This window comes from Grus americana, chromosome 1 (genome assembly GCF_028858705.1).
Source record: "Grus americana isolate bGruAme1 chromosome 1, bGruAme1.mat, whole genome shotgun sequence".
In the NCBI taxonomy this organism is placed as follows: domain Eukaryota; kingdom Metazoa; phylum Chordata; class Aves; order Gruiformes; family Gruidae; genus Grus; species Grus americana.
Window position 1 is genome coordinate 3,924,152 of NC_072852.1, and position 16,579 is coordinate 3,940,730.

General features: G+C 50.3%; 1 protein-coding gene across 4 annotated transcripts in view; it reads left to right on the plus strand.

Moving 5' to 3' along the window:
- Positions 1–16,579, plus strand: part of PODXL (podocalyxin like) — a 45,435-nt gene that overhangs the window by 22,098 nt on the left and 6,758 nt on the right. For all 4 annotated transcript variants that reach the window (XM_054844883.1, XM_054844893.1, XM_054844902.1 and 1 more), the window contains exons 2-5: positions 7,116–7,994; positions 9,666–9,820; positions 10,573–10,638; positions 15,893–16,049. In XM_054844883.1, coding sequence (XP_054700858.1) covers positions 7,116–7,994; positions 9,666–9,820; positions 10,573–10,638; positions 15,893–16,049 — 1,257 coding nt within the window. The remainder of the gene's footprint in view (positions 1–7,115; positions 7,995–9,665; positions 9,821–10,572; positions 10,639–15,892; positions 16,050–16,579) is intronic.

Sequence of the window (16,579 nt, forward strand, 5' to 3'; positions counted from 1 at the left end):
AAGCCTGGTGGCTTTAAATCAGAGTCCAGACATACTCGTTTCCTTCCCAGATGATACTGTAGCACCAGACATTAGGTCTCATCTTTAATATTTTGCAGTGCCATTCTATCAAGACTGTTCTGCAGCAGTTTTTATTCTGGCAGGGTTTTTGGAGAGGATAGACATCCCTGCACTGGATAATTGGACTGATGTATTAGAGTCTGAAAATGCTCTGGAAGCGGCTGTTGGACCTTTCCCTATCTTCTCACCCGGGAAACCAGGTTGATCTTTAGCCTGGGTGAAAACATTTCATAACGTTGATGGTGAGATTGGCAGCAAAGGGGTTGGGTGATGCCAGTTTGGAAGAGGCACTCTCCTTCTGACGTGGAGAGTGCCTCTTTGCAAGGGCGAAAGGTGGCGTGCATGCTAACAGCATCCTCGCACCACATCCCTCGCCGAAATCTCGGCAGGGAGCTAGGGAGGATGGTGCTGTTTGGAGCCCACCTTTCCCTCAGCAGACGAAAGGGAGAGAGCCTCTACGCAGGCAAAATTTTAAAACGCTGTGAGGTAACCATTTGCTCTGGTAGCCCAGCTTAATTCCAGGATAAATAATGCCGTTCTGTGATATTCTGCCAATCTGATCGCTCTCACAGTTTTAAAAGGAGGTGACAAATTTCCTGTCCTCTGCAGCGACTGGTCTTTGCTCCAGCTCAGTCACGGCTGCATTGCAGCGGGTGGATAAAACCCTCCTTTTGCCCAGGAGCCTCTTGCGATGCAAAGAAAAGACCAGACGCCTCCTCACTGGCTTTGGCACACTCTTTCTCCTAGCAAAGGCCACCGCTGGAGCCTCAGCCCCCGCTTTCCCTTTGACAAATTCAACCCGTTGCCCCTATTTAATCCGGAAAGGCTGCAAAGAAGGGGAGGCAAATAAGAACTTCCTCAGGCCTGGCTCACATCCCTTCCCCTTCCCTGGGTTGCTCGGGCTCCTCAGCTTTCTCATCCCGCCTTGGGAGGAGCAGGAGCCGGCTGGCGTAAGGCTCTGATCCGGGCTCAGCCTGCCGGCGTGGGGTGTGTCACCCACCATTTCCTAAGTTATTCTTTTGGGTTTCCTTTTCTCACTATTAATAGAATTTTAGCCAATCTGAGCTGTTTCAACAAGATGGATGCGGGGGGAGGCGTTACCAAAATAGGAAGCGGGAAGCTGTTGGGCAGGGAATTAATCAGAGGAGCTGCGTGGAGAGGTGGTGGCTTTGGGTGGGCTGAGGGGAGGAGGGACAGGACATGTCCTTTCGCTTTGCATTTTGTGCCAGTTTGCTTCTCTTTTTGTACTCTAGGACATGACCTTTCCAAACAAGCTGCTCCCCCCGAGCATCTTCCCCAGCCTGCAAAGTACCATGCATCTACTGCAACGATGTTATAACCAGAGCATCACTTCAAGGCATGGTTAGTGGTGGTGCATAGCAGCTGAAAATTGTGGCCCTCGACTGATATTGCAAGGAGCTGCACTGGCACAAACCAGAATGCCTTTCCTTTCACATTTGGGGTGGTTTTTCACATCCCAGCAGCTCCTGACCAGAGTATTCCCGCACCAGCCCTGTCCGTGAGTGCACATAACAGTGGGGACCGACAGTGGCACTTCCAGCCTCCCAGATATTGCTCACTGGGGGCCGAACAAGCCCATCTTGATAGCTAGCAATAAGGGAAAGTTCCCTCCCGTCCGGGGCTGTCCCCATCGTGGAGACACCGTATTGCAGACACGGTCATGGGATACACATATCCGGAAAGGAAATCATGTTTTTGCAGTGGACTCATTCCCTCCGGGTTGTTTGGCCACCATACACACGGATGCACGCGTGGAGGGCTTGCACCTTCTCCTGTGGGTCTACCCCACACCCAGCACGCAAGTGCAAGGATTTGGGGTTTTCTGAGTGATATGTGCAACAGGAGAGGTGCAGACCAAAGCATTAGACTCACTGCAACCACTGCTGTCAAAATACACTGGTAGCTCCCATATTACTCTCACTTTCCTTAAAATGAGGAAATTGATGATGGTCCGAAAAGTGAAATCAAGTAAGTGGCCTTGCCCTGCCAAAATGCAGCCAGGAAGGTCAGGGGCAGATAGTTTTTCTGCCTTCTGGAAAACAGGGTGAGGGACTCTGGCCGAAATTCAAATTAACTTTCTTTTGGAAAGGATCTCCTCCTGGTAAAGGGAGTGATAGCTTAGAGGACCTCTCCTCCATCCTCCTTCTCTCTTATGGCATGCGTTAAATCCTTTCGTCTCCAGGGCTCATGGCATGAAAGGGTCATTTGTTTCCTGTGAAAGGACGTATAGTATCTTTTGTGAGTAATGTTCATGCTAAAGGGGCACCGAACATAATCCTGTCCTGTCTGGCTGTTATTATCATCAGTCTGTGGTTACAGGGGTTTTCTCCTGCTTTGACCAGATCCTTTTCATTTCTTCTGTTGAGGACAGTCGTCAGGCAATACTGGCTACCAGCCCAGGCAAACAGGGGTTCGTTTCCACTTATTACCCCCGGGTCCGCTGCTGAAATTTGGCACGGGTGGCCAGTTAGGGAGGAAGAGATTAAAAAAAAAAAAAAATAGTGCTGTGGTGTTTGAAAGAGATACAGCACACGTGGAAGGAAAACGGTGACTCCTGAGCTTGCGGTGCTCTCGCTGCTTGTTCTGCGTTTGTTTCTGCTTTGGAATTATTTACTGCGCTTCTGAAAATGAGAGCAATGAGTTTGCAATAGCCAGGTATTCTGCAGGTGGTGAACCTGCAAGACACCAAAAAAATGGAATTTGTTTCTCCCTGGTCTAAATAAAATACATTTTTCCTAATGCTGCAGTAAGACGGAGTCCCTGGACAAACCACTAATATTAAGCCCAGAGCAATAAAACTGCAGAAATGTGTGCAGCCCTGTGACTTCTCACTCCTTGAGCAAAAGCAGTGAGAAAACAGTTTAATTTAATGCAATTGAAGAGAGAAGGTAAATTTAACTGATGGATGGGTGCCAAAAAACTGGGGGACAGGTGTGGGGAGGGATAGGGGTGCCGATCCTCCATGGAAGGAGGATCTCACCCAGCCATAGCCACAACTGCTCTCCACTGGCATGTTGTGGGTCTGGCCCACAGTGGTGCACGTTGTCTTGAGGAGTGTCAAGTTTGCAACCTGCCTGGATTTCCTCTGCTTGTGGCCATCTCCATGGCTGCTGTTCACCACAGCCATTGCATTTCTGCCAGCACCAATAAATCTTCAAAATATTCTGCTTTGAGATAAGCCAGCTGTGGAAGAAGAAAGGGGGGAAGGGAAAATTTGGTAGCAGCCCAGCTGAGCTACCAAACTTCAGATCAAGTTTTGGGCTTCCCAGTGGTCTCATCCAGCCCGATACAGCAGGAGCAGGTTTGTAGGAAGGGAATGGTGTGGTGAAGCGTTTTCTGGCTCATATATCATTTGTGATGCCACTTGCCAAAGGGATGCAGGTCATTACCCACCAAAGGAGAGTGATTTCTACCTCTGTGGCACTTAGCATCACCTTACCTCTGCCAAGCCCATGTAGTAGGATGGATGGTGTCCTACCTGCCCACGTGGTCAGCACCCATTGCATCCATCCATCCATCCATCCACCCCCTGCATGGTGGCTCACTACTTCTAAGCAGAAGTGTGCTGGCTCTTCAAGTTGTTTTGAGCCCACTTAAATCACTGAGTCTGGCTTAATGATGAAGAATAAATTGATTTTTTTTAACATCTCTTGACCTTAGCAGGAGAGGAGCGCTAGGAGTGGATGCAGAGATATGGAAAGATAAAATGCTAGTAAGCTTTGTGAGCATCAGCTTGAGTCTTAGTTCTTCTCCCGGTTGCCTTTTTGGGTTGTATCACCCTGTGTCCCTTGAAAGACACCCTGCTACCACCCCAGCCAGGGCAAGCCTGGAAGATCCCACCAGATTTCTCCATCAGCAGAACGACCCCCTACTTTGGTCTTTTTCCCAAAATTTTTGCTAAAAGTGGTAAAAAAGTGTGTGCAGCTCCCCGAGGTGGGATGGGGAAATGCAGGGACGCTGGTTTCTTGTCTCACGGGGTCCCGGCTGGCCACCGAGGCTGGCCCAGAGCCAAAGCATGGACCTGCCCCTTTCTCTTTTGGAACAAGTTGAATTGAATTGTCTTTTCCACCTCTCCTTCAGTGCATGTTTGCTTCCTGCCTCTCCGGGATGGGGCCGGGGCATGAGAAGGAAGTGAGAGCAGTGGGTGATTTCCTCCACCTTCCTTCTGACCCTTTCTTTATTTACGTCTCTTTTGTATTGTTTCTACCTTTAGGGGATTTATTTTTTTACCTCTCTTGTTCTCAAAACCCCTGTCAAACTTTTACAGCCCTATTTATGGCATAGGCCCTTTTGTGGCTAACTGGATGCCTGGTGTCCAGCTTAGTGCAACCATCACTGAGGATTCAAGCCGGGCGAGCTGATAATACAGCTAAAAGGAGGTGGCTAGATGAAAACTCCCTCGTATCTTTTACACCTGGGTTTCCTCCGCGAGATCCCCATGCCTGTGTTTTGCTTCCTTACCTCTTCTTCTCGTGAAGACAGTGGTCAGTCTATGGGAAATATGACTTATCTCCACAAATGCTCTTTTCCCGCAGATGTAGTGGAGATGCTTTCTCACAAGCCCAGGGTTTCCTAAAATAATTCATGCTGCCAGTTTCAGTTAAGCTCACACCTTAATGGTGTTTTCCGAAATGGCAGCTTGTGGAGAAACAGGAATAGGAACTATGTTTCGGGAGGGGGTCTGCACATCTTTTCTCCCAGCTCTGCATTTCCCTGTTGAGATGCCTATGCAGAGCCCAGCCATAGCCCCCCTGCCTCCTCCAAACCCACCCTGTCCCCAGGCAGCTCCTGTGGGACCCCAAACCTGTTGCAGGACCCCAAACCTGTTGCAGGACCCCAGACCTGTTGCAGGATCCCAAACCTCACTCACCAGGTCATATCTCAAGCATACCTCCACGCCTCTGGGTCCTGACGTGGTGGGGTTAGATTTCCCCAGCAGTATGGATCTCAGAAACTCGATCTTTGAAGCACAACCAGTGCTAATAAACAGGCTCTGTAAAAGAAAATACTTTGCCTGTATGCCAGCGTGGAAGAACAAAGCAGATCTCTGGAGAGCAGCAGTTGGATACAGCTAAAAATCAAACCTTGGAAGTGTGATTCCTGTTTTGGAGGGTTGGAAATAATATACAAGTGCCTCACAGGGCAAAAAAAATAGCCCTCTTCTGCACAGTCATCAAATGGAAGAAACTCACCCACCCCCCCCAAAATCAGGTTGTTGTCTTGACTCCAGACAGATCCATGGATGAAATGGCTCAGCGCAGCCCGCCGTTCCGGAAAGGTGAAAAATTGCTCAAACCTTTCCTGGGGTGAATTTGAGCAAGTGCCCAGGGCTGGTGGTTACCACGTGCGATGGGGGGAAATTATCTCTGTGGCAATTGATGGAACTCCTGCAGTGATTACAAACAGAAAAAGTTTTTATATCCAGTCTAGTAGTGAATATGCCACGTGTTACCATTGCGGGATGTTGCAATCTGTTGTCTGGCAAGCTGTCCTTCAGCTGTGTCCCGTACTGAGAAACAGTTTCATAATTTGAAAATGTATTCTTCAGAAACCAAGTGCAGATCTCCTTATGTATGATAATGTGAGATAATTGAGCAATGGACAACCCTCTTTCCTTTGAGATCAAGCTTTTTTCCCACTTAGGTAATGTCAGCTCTTAGTGAAGTTCTTCATGGATTTCCTCAAAAACGAATAAGCCATGATTAAAGTAGCATTTCTACGTAATGTACAAATGCAGGGTAAAGACCATGGAAAAACACATGGGAATTTCACGGTTCAGGTGGTGGCGTTAGGGATTTGCGTTGTACGTGTAGATGGAGCCCTTCATTTTCCTGGTTTGCTTCTCCTTTTCCTAAATGCATCCTTTGATTTTTATTTTTTTAAGATTTTCATTTGAAAGTGAGCACTACTTTCAACATTTTAATGTGACTTTCTCAGGCTTTTCAGAATAGTAAAATAATCAGCTAAACAAGCGTGTGACTGTTGATTGGTGATAATATTTGCAATGGGCAGCTTTTCAATTTAATTTTTTAAATTTAAAATTAAAATAATGCGGCTCCAAGAAAATGTTTTTTGTATTTACTTGCAAACTCTGTCCAGTGGAGACCCATTCTTTCAAAGAAAGTAGAATAAATATTGTTTCCACACTTCATCCAACTGGAAATTTCAGTCTGTACAAAGTTTCATAGAATCATAGAATGGTTTGGGTTGGAAGGGATCTCACAGCCCATCTAGTTCCAACCCCCTGCCATGGGCAGGGACACCCTCCACTAGCCCAGGTTGCCCAAAGCCCCATCCAACCTGGCCTTGAACACTGCCAGGGAGCCAGGGGCAGCCACAGCTTCTCTGGGCAACCTGTGCCAGGGCCTCACCGCCCTCAATGGTTTGACTCTGATTTTAACCGAGAGTGCCTATTTTATGATGTTTTTATAGTAATCATCTGAGTTTGGGAGGGAAAACAAAACATAAGTTGAAATGTGAACAATTAAAGAAAAAAAGCTTGAGCTTGCAAATGAATATAATTTTTGGAATGGTCAGAAGTGTCTATTTATCTGAGGGTCCTCACCACTTTAGGGATGTGAGAGACCCTCATAAGGCGGTTGGACAAACAGCTCCTGGCAGGTCCCTTGGCTGCCACTTACAAGGGCTGGATGTACTTTATTTCAGGAATGATTTGCAGCACTTTGCACGGGAGCTGGTGCACCTCCCATCTGAGGGAGACCTGCCTTCTGGGAACCAGCAGGTCTTGCCCTCCTGCCCCCTTGAACTCCTGTGAGTTTGACTATGTTTGTCATGGACGTTGCTCAGGCTTCCTCCTCCTCCTCCTCCTCCTCTTCCTCTGCTCTGCTTTCTGCTGCACACGGTGATACCAGAACGTGGCATTTGGTATGAGTTCAGAGAGCATGAGACAAGCCCTGAGTGAATGACTCATGGTTTCTGTTCAACATTTATTTCTACAAATACCTTTTCTGGGTGGAAACCAAGGGTAGTTTCCTTAGTTTAAAGTTTATCTTGGCATTTTTACTTTTCCATAGGTGTCAGCTCTCAGGATGTTACAAAGCCTGCTACTGAAAGCCCAGGAGAAAAAGGACAGATCACCATGACTACAAACAGCAGCAAGATGAAAGGGACCAGCACTACAAGCAGTGGAGAAAACCCACTATCCACCTCTACGGTATCATCTGCCACAGTTCAAAGGATCACCCCTATACACAAGCCAGGAAGCCCACCACTCGCGCCTGTGATACCACCCAGCACTGTTCAAGGGACCACCCCTACAAGCAGCCAAGGAAACCCACCATCTGCCTCTGCGACATCAGCTACTGCAGTTAAAGAGATCATCCCTACAAACAACACGGGAAACCCACCACCCACCCACAGGGCATTGACCCCCCTGCTTCAGCAGGCCAGCTTTTCAAACAGCTCCGGAGCCTCAACAGCCACCCCTACTACAACCTTCAGCGTGACCCAGAAGATCAGCCCTCCAGCTAGCTTGGGAAGCTCAGCAGCCGTTACTGCTACAAAACCCGTCCCCACTCATATGAGCAGCTCTCCAACCACCCCAAGAAGTTTAGGGACTACTGTCACATCCGCTTTCAGCGTGGAACCTCAGGCAAGCCAGCGGTCAGACCAGTTGACCAGCACCACTGCAAGCACCAGAGCCTCCAGCCGTCCCCCTGGGCTGAAGGACTATGGTGTCTTTTCTCCCACATCTGTTGCCAAGCAGCCTCACTCTTCTCCCAGTTCTCCAGTCCAGGGACTGGCCTCTTCCACCAAACCTGGAACCATCAACATTTCTGTTACCCCTTTGAATGGATCCGTCTCCCTCACCACTAGTAAAGCATCTCTGTCTTTATCATCTGGCAGCATCAACAAGGTCTCAGAGGCAGCCACCTCGCCAGCTCCTGAAGCAGGTACCAGAAGACCAGAGCCTTGATTTCTTGAGTTGGGAGGCCCTTTTGTGGTCTTTTCCTTTGGCTACTCTAAACACCTCCTGTCAGTATGGGGTGTCATCACCTTGTCACATTTTAGGACTTTCCAGTGTTGTTGTCTCCATGACAACTGGGTGGTTAGGTCCCTGTTGTCATCGGTGGAGATCGAGTCAAAGCAGTTAGTGAAATTCAAGGCATGAATCAACTGGCAAAACATAGACATCGGCTTTCGGATGGACCAAACTGTGCCTGAAGTACCATCAACTGCAATGACTCGATCTTCAGTGACTGCAAACGGGAGCCAGCAGCGATGAGTTCGGAGGTGGAGGCTGATGCTGTAGAGTTGGTGAAACAGATTGACAGCACCCTGAATGCTGACTGTAGAAGATCCCTAGTATGGCTGACAGCTTAGTGAAGGCTGTCTGGGCATGCATAGAAAATAAGCTTTAGATGACTAAGGAGATTTTGTGGCTAAACTCTGACTCTACAATCTCTAAGGAGTCTGAGAAGTTAGGTAGGATATTCATCATTGCTGCGGGGGGTTTGGCTGCAAACTTCTATCTAAGCAGCATTATAAGTGTCCACATGGTGTTTAGGACCTTCCTGAACACCATTAATGTGCTTTCTCTAAACCTCTGAAGCATTACAGAGCCATGTGTTAGTTCATAAGTGTCCTGGTGAGGCACAGTTAGTGTCCCCTTTGGCTTTTTGTCTGGTAGCGTTTATGGGGAAGCAATCACACTGTGGGACTGTGAGGGGTCCATGGAGCCTTCCAGATTTGGGTGGGATTGTGGGTTCAGCTCACATCTGGCTCTGAATAAAAGCTCTGATGACATTGAAGCCCTTCATTGTCTTCCTCTGGAGAAGGTTGTTCTTCACCCAATTTCCAGCTACCTGCAATACAGAAGCCACTCAAAAAAACCATCTCCTTCCCCCTCAGCCTTCCAGCGCCTCCTTGGTGTCAGCATCACTGAATGGGCTGAGTTCTTAATGCAAAACCATCTTCACTGGCTTCATCCAAGTCATGTTTTGAGCATGTCAGCAGGCATTAGGAGGTGAAATGGGTGTCTTCATGAAGGATATTTCTTTCCCCTCCTGCTCCACAGGACTGTTCTCCATTAAAGGATGATATATGAAATTATGTTAATTCAAATTTGACCTCAAGCATTGAGCATGAAGAGGTTTAAAAAACCTTTACATTTAATAAATAGATGGGAGAATGCAAGAGAAACTGATGGCTTTGAACTTCATTCTCTCCTGGAGCCTTCAGAATGTGTCTGGGAGAGAAATATCTCTCATCTTTTCTGTGGAAGAGGCAGGAGCAAATAGGCTGTGAACAGGATGTGGTGTTTTAATTCTCTTTGTCACCATTTAAGGATAAATTAGGAACCCTAGCCTTTGGGTTCACCTCTCCAGAACAGTCTGATGGGTTTCAGCAGCAGAAAATCTGCAGTAATATTTTTTTCATATCACAGTTAATAAAAAAAAAAAAAAAGAAGAAACGCAAAACCTTTTCAGGTTTTGCCACAGTGAGCTTCAAGGCAGGGCTAGAGATGAAAACTTATTTTCAGCTGCTCATGAACGGAGCTGTGCCAGCTGTATCCTCAATACTGTGTCTGTCTGCTTGTTTTTTGCTGTATGTCGGGGACCTAGACCAGGGAAGCCATGACAGCAGAACTGCCTCAACGAAACCTGCAAGTGCTGACCAGAGCCCTGCCCATGCACAGCCATCAGCCCCAGCCCTGTGGGACCAGACGGCGAGCAGCAGTCCTGGCCACCAGCACCCTAACGTTTCTTTCCCAAATAAGGTAACGACGCCTACGGGAAAGTGGGTATTTCGTAGTGGTGTCTATTAGTATTTATCTGGCATCGCACACACATGTAAAGCCGTAGGAAAACAAAATAATTCTAGATTAAATCCCTTTCTCCTGTGGCTTTACAGTGAAGAGACATGGAGGGTGGGAGGTGAAGGGGATTATGGTCTGCGTGCTGAACAGAGAAGAAGTGAAATTTGGGAAGAAATAGGGAAGCATTATGGAGAGCAGAAGCTGCCTTGGGGCGGACTTGGTTATGATGAGAGAGAGAGAGATCACAATTCAGCATCAGCCACTCATGGATGATATTAGCAGAAAATGGTTTGGGAGCACAGGGGGGGTCTCAAAATACAAGCCAGGATAACAAAAGTGCTGGGAAGGAGGGAAGGGGATCCTGTTTCTAGATGCTGGACTTTTGTAGGGCAGGATTGCATCATGGCCCACTGGCATGGATCTTCTGACTGCCGGAGCCAATTCCTGCCTTACCTCCTACTGCAAATCCTAACCCTGCTTTGGGAAGTGCATTAGCAAACATCCTGCAGACAGCTGTGTCAGTTATCGGTGAAAACCCTTTCCACATACGAAGGGTTGAGTGAGGGGCTCCTGGGCCTGTCTCGTTTCCATAAAATGGATCAGAGCTTTGGTTGGGATGTCTCCTGGCTTGGGGCAGTCTGTTGTATCGGTGACCAACTGTCCTTCCAACCTATGTCAACGATTTGAGAGCTGCTTTTCTTCTGTCTTTATAGGTCATCTGTAAAGACCAGGTGCAAAATAATTGGCCCACCATATATCTGAAAGAAGCTAAAACCTGTGTAAGTACCACTCTTTTGGACTTCTGTGTAGGATTAGCAGTTGTGTTGCTGTTGGAGATCAGGTTTTAACCTGTGGTACTGCGAGCACGTGAGCCTACAGAGATGAGAGTAATTTCATCAAAATAAGATGCAAACACTTTTGGGGTGTAAAATGGTAAATGCAAACCCATACTCAGCAGTATCACCCGGTGGGGGATATGGCAGGAGGAGAAGAGGCCCGTGTGGTCTTCTTCAAGTAGAAGGACCAGCTGAGCCCCCCCAGGACTCAGAAAAAGAGCAACGAGAAATTTTAGAGGGTGAAACTTTCCCTCTGCAAAGGCTAACGGGAAAGCTTTTTTGCCTTTGCAGAGGAGCCAGAAGTTCATCCCAAAACCCAAACAAAAAAACATGGAGTTCCTCCATAGTTGTTGTGTACTTGGTGAGACCTTGCAACCTCACAGCTGGGGTAGAGTAGCGTCCACCTGCAGAGCAACTGGGAAGCACAACAGCCTGGAGTTTGGGACTCGCTACGCTCCTCAGTGCTACATCAGCTCTCATAGAACCCTCAAGTGAGAGCAAAAAACTCCATTTCATTTGTTTCAGACACTCTACAAGACCCAGGAGTAGTAAAATGTAGTGCCAAGGTTGGGGAAAGGCAAGCCCAACCTAAGACTGTACACCAAGACCCCTACTTCTGGTGGGTGGATACTGTCTGCTGGCTTTTCTGAGGGATACTCACCTTCAGATTGATTCTTGTGGAAACTATGAGTTTCCTGCAATAGGGAAGATGCAATATATGGATAACTTTTAAATAGGCTGAAGTTTTAAGTTAATGACAAAGAGGAAGAGATAACACCACATGGCTGGTGAGATCTTGACAGAGTGTATCTGAGCTGTGGCTAGGGCTCAGGGGTCGGTTTTGGCATTATAATGGTCTGGTTTCTGGATCTCAGCACTGCCAAGGCAACGTAAGCATTGGGAAATTCAAGGACCTTCTCACAGCTTATGCTGCACAGCATCAGAAATACCTGCTCAGGTTCATGAACCTTTGCTGTCCCGTTTGTAAAATGGAGTGACTCTTCACCATATGGTGGTGAGACACAAAGTGAAGCCACACTGTGTTCATAAAACCCCTTGAGATACATGCTGAGACGAGCAGGATCACTCCTACTGACCACAGTGGCTCTTGAAATTCCCTGTGGCTCGGTGGTGGCCCTGCCTGGCAGCCCTGGAGAGGGCTTGGACCTCCCGATAGCACCCACCGTGCTCCTGGAGGAGGGGAAGTGCCTGTCTGCTGCCATCTCATGGTCATCACCTTCCTACTTCAGCTGTACTGGGTGTAAACGCTCCTTGCCTGCACACCTGCAGAAATGATGATGTTCATAGCTGTGCTGCCCTTTAAGTCTGAGGATGACTCCAAGGAGGAACCTTATAACCATGCCTGTGGTCCAGACTCCACAGTAGGACAGCCACAGTAAGAGCATCCCCTGCCCTGCTTTGTGCAATGTCAGAACCTGCAGCCGCGCCCCACTGGGAAAGCTTCTCGTCAAATTTTATATTGAATATATAAAAATATTTCATCAGATTGACAAAATCTAATTTTGGAGCCTAAAGCACCCAGGTGACTTATGACTGTGCTGGTGTTCAATGCTTCCCTCCTCCTTCTGGGCCCAGTCGTGCTCTTCATGGAGCCGCTGTCCTCCCCGTAGCTTTGCTGGAGCTGTGCCGGGAGGCTTTTGGGAAACAGGGATGGTAAAGCTGGGAAGTGCCGGCGCGCGGTGATGCGACGGCGAGCTAAGGGGTGGGCAGACATCACAGCATCATCCATCACTTCTCTCTGCCCACTCCGCTGGGCAATGGTGTGCTGGAGCTGGCGAGCCAGCAAGTCTGCCGCCCCGTTTCCCTTAGATTCCTCTGGGCATAATAACGAGCTGAAGCATTGTTAGTACAAAATGCCAATTATGCCTTGAAACAGCTGCAGAAAGACTGCAAGGGTGCATCCTCCCATAGCATCACTCTCCTCGGCTGCCAAAACACCTCCCACCCGCTTGCCGTTAACTTTCCACTCGGCATATTCCTGAAAATTGCAACAAATTTTATGCCTCCCAAGCTGAGCAGATAACAGAGAAACAGCACTATCTGGTTTCCCTGCTTTGTAGGCCCAGTAAACAAGTCTCTAGCCAAATCTTGACAGCAAAGTGAAAAAATCCTTTGCATTTCACAACCCGTGGGAAAACAGGAAAGTGCGTGCTATAAGGAGAAGTGTTCCAGAAATGGCTCCAATCCTGGTCCGCCAGAATGAGCCAGAGTCGGGATGGCATTGTGCTAAAAGCTCAGCTCCAGAAAGAAGCTTGGGGAAGCATCAAGGGCAACACGGTGGCCCGGTGGTGGGGGACATGACCAGATCACACGTGGCAGAGGACAGAGCAATGCAGACCACTTCCCCCGTGCATAGCTGGGCTCACGGGGCAGCACCAGCAATGCAGGGACCCCAGCAAAACGGTTGGGACTGAACCCAGGAACTGCGGGCATTGCACCCTGCTGCGCCTCAGTTTCTCCAGCTACAGTAACTTTAAAAATAAAAAAAATGCACCTCAGTCTGTCAATCTTAAAAAAAAGAGCCAAATATATGGCTGGTACCACTTTGTGGACCAAAAGTACTTTATGGACTAGTTGGTTTCCACTATCCTTCCTCTTCAGGCGATGCTTTTAACCAGCGCTGAAGTTTGGTCCATGTTTCCCCATCCTCCCTTTTGCCCCTTCTCCTTCCTTTGATTACAGCAGGATCTTAATGAGTTTCCTAATGAGGCTCATTAGCTAAAGGTCCAGCTCACAAATGTATCTTCAGCTGGGTTTTTGTTGGCTGCTTGCGGTGCTCCAGCCTCGGGATGGATGGATGGATGGATGGATGGATGGATGGATGGATGGATACTCTGTTCCTCATCCCAACCCCAAAATGCATTAGGTGAAGCGAGAGGTGACCGTGTCAGAGGTGGCTAGTGTCCCCTGAGCTCTGGTGGCCACTGTGGCCACTTCCCAGGGGGGCCAATGTGGCTCCTCCATCGTGTCCCCAGCCAGGACACAGATGTGCCCAGCAAGGCAAGTTGGAGGATGTTGGGGAGGACCAGAGCCTGCTCGAGCTGGGGGATGCAAAAGCAACAGCGGGACCACCTAGACCCACACCCAGGTGGCTGAGGGCATTTGCTGTGTGTCACCTGCAGGGCTGGGGGCAGCAGGACGGTCCCCAGAGCAGCGGGAGGAACCCCTGTGCCAAGCAGGGTCGTGGTCCCCCTCACCCCATCCAGCTGGTGGGGGTGGTTTGTTGACTCAAGAGCTGTTACCTCATTCGGGGATGTTAGTTTTAGGTCCCCGCCACTGTGGGAACCGGATTCGAGCTGTTCGGCAGCGCTTGTCAACTCCAGCCAAGGAATGCGAGCGGCTCCGGCAGCAGGAGGGGAGAAGCTGCCGGGGCTGCAGCATCGCCGCCGGGGCATCCCTGCCAGCGGCAGTGGCCCTTACCCTGCCCCTCTCCAACCCTGGAAAGGGTAAATCCTTCCAGTTCAGCCTCTAAAGGCGTTCAGGCACTGCTCACCATCCGGCAGCAAAGCAGTTCAGTGCTCAGCTGGGCTTCAGCCTCACATCTGATTTTCCTTCCCGCTCAAAAAAAAAAAAAAAAAAAAAAAAAAAAGACATTTTAAAGGTCTTCCCCCCCCACCCCCCATGGGGTGGTAGGAGGAGAATTGGGTTATTAAGGGCTGGGGAAAGGCAGAGCTGTTGCAAAACTTGGGGAAGGAGCGTGCAGGGAGGCAGCAAAGAGGCTTTTCATGCCTCTGCCGAGCAGAAAATGCTGCACAGGCAGGGATTGATGAACTGCAGGACATTTAAAGCTTAGGAGCACAACCCAGCGTCCAAAGATGATAAAAACACCGCCCGAACCAAGCCGTAACCCTCTCCTCCCTGTCCTGCTGGAGACAAGCTTTTTGGGGGTACTGCCTTGCCGAGGTCTCGTCTTGCTGCCCGTGGGCTGCGCTGGCGCAGGGCTGGGGCGGGTTTCCCATCCAGCTCTTTTCCCAGGGATGCAGCTGGGATAGCGCGGACTCAACGGAGGGGCCCGGGAGAAGTTTCTCCCCATGCAAAGCGAAAGGACAGGCAAGGGCCAGCGGCGGTTCCCAGGGACGGCCAGGGCCTCACGGTGCTGAGCTCATCCTCGCGCTGTGCCCAGGACCAGTCTTCCGCCCCGGCAAGCGCATCCTGTCTCCACCGCCACTTCCCAAATATTTAGATAAGATGGGGTGAGATTAGGTGCCTTCCTCAGCCAGGCGGCTGCTGTCCTTGTGGTGGAGCAAGCGAGATGCTGTTGGTGCAAGCGGGACCCGGCCCAGATGGCGATGCAGAGCAGGGGGGCAGGTTTGGGGTGTTGGAGCAGGCAGGAGCAGAGCCTTTCCCAGCCGGGGCTGCTGCTGCCTAGCACCCCGTTTCAGCGCACACGGAGGACTTTTGCACACAGGATCTGCGCAGAGGAGACCGTGTGCACGTAGCATCTGCGCACAAAGGACTTGTGCATGCAGCACCTGTCTGTGCACAACTTGTGCGTGCAGTGCTTGTGCATGCATGAGCTGTGCACGTAGGAGCTGTATATACAGCATCTTCACGTATCGGACCTTTGCAGGCAGGAGGGCAATCGTCTCTACCTTAGCGAGCTCCCAACCGCTACGAAGCATCGAGCAGACGCAAAAAGCCTCAGGAGCATCTCGGGGGGGATTTGGGCTCCATCCCTCCAGCGCTGTCCGGACTAATCCCCTCCGGGGATGCTCCAGTTTATCTGAAAGCAAAACATTTTCTCTTGCCTCTGCCAAGCCACAGGGCGTCCCTAGGGAGGACGAGGACCTGTGTTGGTGGGGACAGAGGGTAGAAATGCAGGTGGTGGGAGGCCCACAGATGCCTGTGGGGACACGGGGGGGGCTGCACAGTCCTGTCCTCCCGTCACGGCCCCTTGGCCTCCCTGCCCCATTTCCCTCAGGGACCTGCTATTCCTGTAACACCAAAAGCTGCGGCGCTCAGATAAGACCAGAGCAGGGCCCCGGTGAGGAACGGCAGCCAAGAGCTCGGCTTCTCGTAAAGAAACTACTTTTAAACTTTTCCTGTTCCCTGGGAGGGCCGGTGGCAGCCGGGCGGTGCAAAGGGATGGGGGAGGATGGGGATGGGAGATGGGGTGGGATGCTCCTCAGCGGTCCCTGGGAGAGGGGACAGTACTGAGCCCTTGCTGTCACCGCAGGCCGAGTGGAAGACCACCAGCGACAACATCTCCTTCTTCGAGAGCTTCTGCTCAACGGGCCAGCACGCTTTCAACGCCAGCAGGGAAACGTGCACGGTGACACTGGCCTCCCGTGAGCCCCGCTCCCAGCACTGGGCCGTGTGGGCGATCGTGCACCGTGAGTATGATCCCACCGTCCTGCCCCGAGGGGGACGGGATGGGATCGGCATTGGGGACCCTGGCGTGGGGATGCAGCCTGAGGCTTGGCAGAGCCCTTGGGGTCAGTTAGACCTTGAGCAAGGGGCTCCGTTCCTTGGGCTGCCCCATCTCAGAGGCTTAGGAGAGGCACAACAACCCCAGAAACGAACTTTGCTCCCCAGCTAATGCACCAGATCCCTCTCTCATCCACGATAAGTCAAGACAGGGACCAGTCTCCATGAGGAAAAATTCCTCCCAAGTGGTTAAAACCCAGTGCCCAGCTCAAATCCTTCCCCAAGGGACCTCGGAGGGGAGATTTTTGTCCACGTCGAAGCCCTTTGGGCACCGAGGAACTGGGAGGATGGAGGCATCACGCTGCCTTGGTGCCAGGGGAGGAAGGACTGAGCCCCATCCTCCTCCTCTTTGTCATCAGGGCAGGGGCTGGGTGGGGAGGTCCAGCCTCCAGCACCCGACCACAGGCAGGGCAGCCCAGCCCTGGGACTGATCCTG